The sequence below is a fragment of the Hippopotamus amphibius genome, chromosome 9, assembly GCF_030028045.1.
Source record: "Hippopotamus amphibius kiboko isolate mHipAmp2 chromosome 9, mHipAmp2.hap2, whole genome shotgun sequence".
NCBI lineage: Eukaryota > Metazoa > Chordata > Mammalia > Artiodactyla > Hippopotamidae > Hippopotamus > Hippopotamus amphibius.
The window spans coordinates 122,304,123-122,310,622 of NC_080194.1; the positions used below are offsets into that span (position 1 = coordinate 122,304,123).

At 59.3% G+C, this 6,500-nt stretch overlaps 1 protein-coding gene across 2 annotated transcripts; it reads left to right on the forward strand.

The window, feature by feature from the left end:
* The first annotated feature begins 105 nt into the window (after window positions 1-105).
* NUBP2 (NUBP iron-sulfur cluster assembly factor 2, cytosolic) lies at window positions 106-5,246 on the forward strand. 2 transcript variants are annotated; one of them, XM_057750843.1, is made up of 7 exons: window positions 106-277; window positions 2,704-2,822; window positions 2,917-3,115; window positions 3,859-4,013; window positions 4,127-4,237; window positions 4,343-4,412; window positions 4,969-5,246. In XM_057750843.1, exons 1-7 carry the CDS (start codon window positions 262-264, stop codon window positions 5,112-5,114), a joined length of 816 nt encoding a protein of 271 aa, XP_057606826.1. In that variant the 5' UTR covers window positions 106-261; the 3' UTR covers window positions 5,115-5,246. The 2 variants fall into 2 exon arrangements, with proteins under 2 accessions (XP_057606826.1, XP_057606827.1); XM_057750844.1 differs by lacking the exon at window positions 106-277 and adding an exon at window positions 424-793.
* The last annotated feature ends 1,254 nt before the right edge of the window (window positions 5,247-6,500 follow it).

Here is a 6,500-nt window from a genome sequence, read left to right on the forward strand (position 1 = left end):
GCGGGACGAGGAAAAGAAGCGAGCTCCACGCTGGGGCGTTGACACGGAAGTGGGCCCAAATCCTGTACGTCATCTGCGCCGGAACCTGCGTGCACCCCACCTCGTGCGTTTGATTGACGGACTGTAGCGAGATTGGGCCTATCAAAAGGAGCCAGGGGGCGGGTTCGTGCATCCCATTGGCCCGAAGGCGCTTCACTCAGGCTGGGAGGTGGACGGTGCGGGGAGGAAGCGGCTGAAGGCCGCGCGGCGACCCGGGTGGGGATGGAGGCGGCTGAGGGTGAGTGTGCTGGGCTGCGGGGCGTCCCCGGTCTGCGGGCGCCGAGGGGAGAGGGAACGGGCCGGCCTGCAGCTGCTGGTCAAGACTCCGGGTTTTAACACGCCGTCTAAAGTGTAAAGGTCGCAGAGGTGCGCGCGTGAGTCATTGCGTTGCTTAGAAGGAAGTCTTGCTTGAGCAAGGAGCTCTAAGAAGGAGAAACTGGAACGTTGCATGCTCGCAGTGCTTTGCAGAAGTAGTATTTTGGCTTTCTAAGGCTTGAGAGATATATATGTGTGTGTGTGTTTATATATATGTTTACATTTGTATGTATTTTAAACGAAAGCCGTGCGGGACGGAATACGTATAATGGGCACAACTGGATTCGCACAAATTACCCACGTTATCCTCTAAAAGACCTCAGGTCTGGTACCTTGAGCACAAAGCTCTTACAAAGCTGGACTCAGTCATCAGATTATAAACGTAACACTGGAGAGAAAAATCTGAAAAAGCTTGTTGTAAGGGCAGACTTGCTACAAGGTGAGAGGAGTAGCTTCTAGATTGGTGGATAGTTTCTTTTTTAACTAAGGGAGAAATGCACATAGAAAGTCAAAAAGCCTAATGGGCTGTGCAGTAAACCTCCTTGTGCGCAGAGGCAGCTCCCGGTGTCAGTTACTTGTATCTTCCTGGAAGGATTCTCTACATATAGAAATTTCCACACTTGTCCAGCGTATCAAATAATCATGGTTTGGTTGGACTTCAGGCTTGACTGGGCTTTTTATCCATACACGGGGTCCTTCACTTCCCTCCATGGGGAGATACTGCTTTCCTTCACCCCTTCCAGGGCAGCCTCTCACATGTAGCAGGAACTCGGGTCATCATTCATAATCCGTTTATAAGCTTTTTCGGTTTACTTACAAGCGAAAGTTTCTTGTGGTTGGCTCCTAAGGATTGTTGTCTGGGAAGTTACCTGATGGGAGCAGCAGTGTCCTGTTTGATGCTCAGGCAGATGAAGTTCCCCAGTCCCACCAGTGAGGGGAGCAAGTGGTCACTATTAGTAGCTTGGCAGTGCAGCACCCTCGTGAGGGGCGAGTAGCAATCAGGACCCGCATCTGGCTTATTCTTTCCCAAGTTTCCACCAGAGCACCCCTCTTCGCACCAAACAAAGGTGAAATGGGTTCCTAAATACTTTTTTATATTAAAGCAATTTAAGTAATAGCCTTTTAAGTTATCACAGAGGTGGCCTTGAGGCATGGTGTCTGGGGTTTGTATTTGTAGGCAATGATCTAGGTGATGGGGGGGGGGCGCCCTTGTCACCTTACAAGATCTCTCGGCCCCCAGTACTAGAAGGAGACCCTGGACAGGCACTAGAAGGCATTTGTGACAAGGACCTGTGGGAGAGCCAGGCTGGGAGCACCCTGAGTCCTTTCTAGGGAGGCTTCGGTGGCAGGGGCTTTTGAACCTACCCATGAGAGGTGGGTCAGGAGGGAAGACAGTGTTTATTCATCTTTGAGCCCCTCCTGGGGACCCAGGTGTGCACTGAGCATGGTGGAATGAGTAAGCAGCTTGCTGCAGGCCAGGCAGGAGTCTCATGGTGAGGTCCTAAGGGTGCTGGGGCAAGAAGGTGGGCAACAAGCAGGGGGCTGAGGGTTGTTTGTATGCAGATGGCAACCCCTGTGGAGAGGCAGGGATTGGGATGGTGAATGTTTACAGGGTGGCATTTCAGGCTCATTGGAAGGAAGAGGAGCTGGGGCAGAGTGACCAACAGGGCTCCCAGAGTGGTTGGGCCCGGGCCTGCCTGGGGCATGGCACTGGTGCCTTGGCTGCCCTTGTGTACCCAGGGTTTCTTAAGGCACAATCTTGAGCCATCCAGGTGACCTGACATCCACAGCCACACACGACTGTGGCTGCTTCCCCTGAGCTGCGGCCTCCCTCCTGAGAACTGGAGGCCAGGGCTGCTTGAGTGCCTCTGCTGACCCCAGGGGAGGGGGCTGAGCGCCTGCAGAGCAGACCTCAGAGCTGTGAGTAGTGCCCCGGCCCAGGTGTACCTCCTGCTGTAACGAGCACCCTATTTGCGTTAGGCTCCACCCATTTCCCTTGGTATCAGCAGGGAGTCTTTGGCTTGACTTGGCTTTGTGCGCGTGAGCTCATAGGTGTGCACGCTGGGAACAGGAGTGGTTTGGGGCATTTCCTGCCCTGGCAGCCCTGCTTCAGACGGAGTGGAAACAGCCGTTTCTGAGGAACTGGTAGTTTGGGTCTGGGCTCTGCTGGAAGCCCTTTTGCCTGGGAGTGTTTGCTTATGTTGGGGTGATGGGGCAGGTCTCAGGGCAGCCCTGGTCTCAGGAATTGGGATGTAGGAAGTGCCTGGTGACCCGGCAGTGCATGAGCCTGGAGGGCGGCTGGTACGAAGGCGATGCCCTGCTCTCCTCCCCTGTTGTCCTTCTGACCAGAGCCTGGAAACCTGGCTGGCATCAGGCACATCATCCTCGTTCTCTCGGGAAAGGGGGGTGTCGGGAAAAGCACCATCTCCACGGAGCTGGCCCTGGCCCTGCGCCATGCGGGCAAGAAGGTGAGTGCCTCCTGCCTCCTGAGCCGCCACCCCTGCCCCTCGTGGACCTTGGCCTGTGCCCTGTATTCCACATGGACATCCCACCTCCTTGCAGGTGGGGATCCTTGACGTGGACCTGTGTGGCCCCAGCATTCCCCGCATGCTCCGGGTGCAGGGCAAGGCTGTACATCAGTGCGACAGCGGCTGGGTACCCGTCTTCGTGGACCAGGAGCAGAGTATCTCCCTCATGTCCGTGGGCTTCCTGCTGGAGAAGCCGGATGAGGCTGTGGTGTGGAGAGGCCCCAAGAAGAATGGTAATGACGGGGCAGGGGACAGCACTGTCAGCCCACTGGCCTCCCCAGCTGCTCTCTTGGTGCAGGAGCCCCGGGGCTGCTGGCTCTCCTCCGCACAGCCCTCCCCCCAAAGCACCAACCTCGGGTAGAGTTGGAAAGACTCTAATGATGGCCTTTTCATTTCCAAGACTCTCCCACCATGCACCTGAGCAGTTGGCCCACAAGTATTCAGACCGCGGGCCTGGGGGTGCGAGATTGTGAGACCCAGCTGTGAGGCCTTCAGTAACCTGCTCCATCCCCAGGGTTCAGACCTGAGGCCACCCAGTGTGGGGTGCCGGGTTGCGCTCTGGTGCCTCTGCACCAGCAGACGACATTAAACTCCCTCCTGTGGGCAGAGCGAGGTTGCCAGGTGTGAGCGCAAGCTCAGGGCAGGGGCTGCTTCCAGGACCCGCCGGCGTGGCGTTCCACCGCCTCTTGGGCACAGACATCCCCCCCAGGGGGGTCCCAGCTCCGGCCAGCCTCAACTAAGGCTGGAGCAGAGGTCCTGGGGGTGGGGTGGGGAAGGGCCTCCCTGCCCACGCTGTGCTCTTCCCGCTCCTGGTGAGGAACAGCTCGTGTGCTCTCCAGATGCTGCTACTCCTGGGACCTGCACATCCTGTCCTGCCCCAGGGCTGGGAGGAGGCAGCGGGCTTGGTGTGACCCCTTTATGAGACCCTGCCTCACCTGCTCACCCCCTGACCCCGGGCCACCCTGGGTCTCCACAGCGCTGATAAAGCAGTTTGTGTCTGATGTGGCCTGGGGGCAGCTGGACTACCTGGTTGTGGACACGCCCCCCGGGACCTCTGATGAGCACATGGCCACGGTGGATGCCCTGCGCCCCTACAGCCCCCTGGGGGCCCTCTTGGTCACCACACCCCAGGTACTGTGGGAGCACCATCACCCTGGGGCACGCTGTTTGCCCAACTTCCCGCTCATCTTGGCTGAGTTTCCGGGATGCCCATTGACCGGTCCCATCTCTTTCCTGGTCTCCAGGCGGTGTCCGTGGGGGATGTGAGGCGGGAGCTGACCTTCTGTAGGAAAGTGGGGTTGCGGGTGATTGGGGTCGTGGAGAACATGAGTGGCTTCGTCTGTCCACACTGCGCAGTGAGTTGTAGGAAGTCACAGAAAGTCGTGGGTGTGGATGGCCGGCCCCTCCCCCTCGAGGGTGGTGAGAGGCCTGGAGGTGGACCCTGCTCCTCTGTGTCCTAGGAGTGCACCAACGTCTTCTCCAGGGGAGGCGGCGAGGAGCTGGCCAGACATGCTGGAGTCCCCTTCCTGGGTGAGTGAGCCAGGCTGCCCCTAGGCCCCTGCTCTAGGTGGTCTGACCTCCCTACAGCCCCTGCACCCAGGAAAGAGGAGAGAAGGGTGTTTCCTCCTGTCCTCCCTGAGCTGCGAGTATCAGTTCATCTCTAACAAGTTGGTTACCACCAACCAACTGGAGAGAGGGAGCTCCCCGGGCTTTGAGTAGGTGCCCACGGCTAAGACGCCTGCTGAGGCCACCGAGGTGTAGGTGGCAGCCGAGGCTCTGGTAGCCTGTGTCAGGGACCGCTGGTGGCTCAGGACCATGTCCCCAGCGCTCGCCCTGTGCTTTCTTCCAGTGGCTAGACCCCGGGAGGCGGCAGGCTGGGCCTGCTGGCTGGGCTGCTGGCCATCCCAGTGGAACTGGAGCCCAAGAGCGCCTTCCTGCCAGGCACCTCAGCAAGAGGTGTCTGCTCTCGGCTAAAGCGGCGCTGCCAGCAGGCTCCTGGGCTGCGGGGGGTGTGGACGTGGCCTCCCTGCCCTGGGCCTTGCTCTCACCGCCAGGCCCCTTCTCCGGGCCCTTTCTTTCTCTGCAGGCTGTGTGCCCCTGGACCCCGAGCTCACACGGAGCCTGGAGGAGGGTCGGGACTTCATCCAGGAGTTCCCCGAGAGCCCCGCATTTCCCGCGCTCTCCTCCATAGCCCAGAAGATTCTGAACGAGGCGCCTGTTGGACTCTCCTGACCAAGGCAACCTGTGTGTCTCTGTGCACTGTGGGGCTTGCGCTCACAGCCTGGAGCAGAGGTACTGGCACAGCTCCTGGAACCCACAGGGCTGGGCCGCCGTCACCATGCACTCCTCTCCCCACAGGCCTGCCCTGGACACTTTCAGTGCTTCAGCAGCATCTCGGCGTCAGAGCCACTCACAGTGAGTGGTTCCACCTGGTCAGCCTGTGGCAGGGCCTGGGGACAGCACGGGGTCCCGATGCCGTGGCCTGATCCCCCCTGGTGGCACAGTTCAGTACTCACATGCCCCAGACAGACAGACGGGCTGCTCCTGACAGCAGAGTCTCCCCGTTATTCACAAAGCTTGTGTGTCTGGAAGCTTGCTGGGCCCTCTGGGCCTGCCGGCCTATAATCCTGGTGAAGGCAGCAGCACCCAGTGAGGTGCCAAACTTGTAATTCAGAGGAGCCCGAAATAAACGCGTCCTGCTGCCATGGTTACAGGTCTGCCCTTTCTAGATCATTCTGCTCTGGTCCCGCCTCCCTGGCTTAGTATCACCATGTCCTGTAGCAGACAGTGTCCACTCCCTCAGTCCCAGGAACTGGGCCAACAGCCCTGTTGTCAACAGGCCCCTGGAGACTCGGGTGAGGATGCTTTTGGGGAGAGTTTGTTCGGTGACTGGTGTTGTGTGAGTGGCCACGCTTGGCCCAATGAGATCTAAGTGCTTGCCCCGCCCTCTGTACTGCAGGCCTGAAGGGTGGAGCTGAAGAGCAGGAAAGGTGCGTGTGAAACAGAGTCCCAGGGCTCTTCCCTGCACAGCTCCCAGGAAGGCCAGGAGTAGGAAGTTCTGGAAAGCAGAAAGGTGGCATGCTGTGCTGCTTTTTCCAAGGGGAGAGATTGAGTGCTCAGCAGAGGATGCAGAATGGTCCCTGGGGTGCAGGGGGCAGGGGGTCCGGGGAAGCAACCCTCAGGTACCACTTCTTGGGGGCAGATGGGAAGGTGAGTGCGCCAAGGATGGATGTTTCCTTTGGGGATGGGGGGAGCAGGGGCAGCACTGTTGAGGGGTTTGGCCAGGAGCACATGGACCTGGAGAGTGAGGGCCTGCACCCGCTCTGGCCCCAGGCTGGGCTTAGCCGGATTACCTGGGCTCCAGCTTCCTGGGACCAGACCACCTCCAAGGATGCTGCCCAGCGAGGGGGCTGAGATGCCGAGGTTCCTGGAGGACCTGAGTAAGTGCCTGCCACTCCTCAGGTGGGTGCACTAGGCCTGGGGACTAGTGGACAAGAAGAGAGTCTGGCGTAGGACAGGGAGGAACGTGGATGGGCACGTGGATGGGCTAGAGGTGAGGTGGGCACGGCATGGAGGGGCCCGTGGCGCACCCCAGCTTCCCACCCCCGCCCCCACACG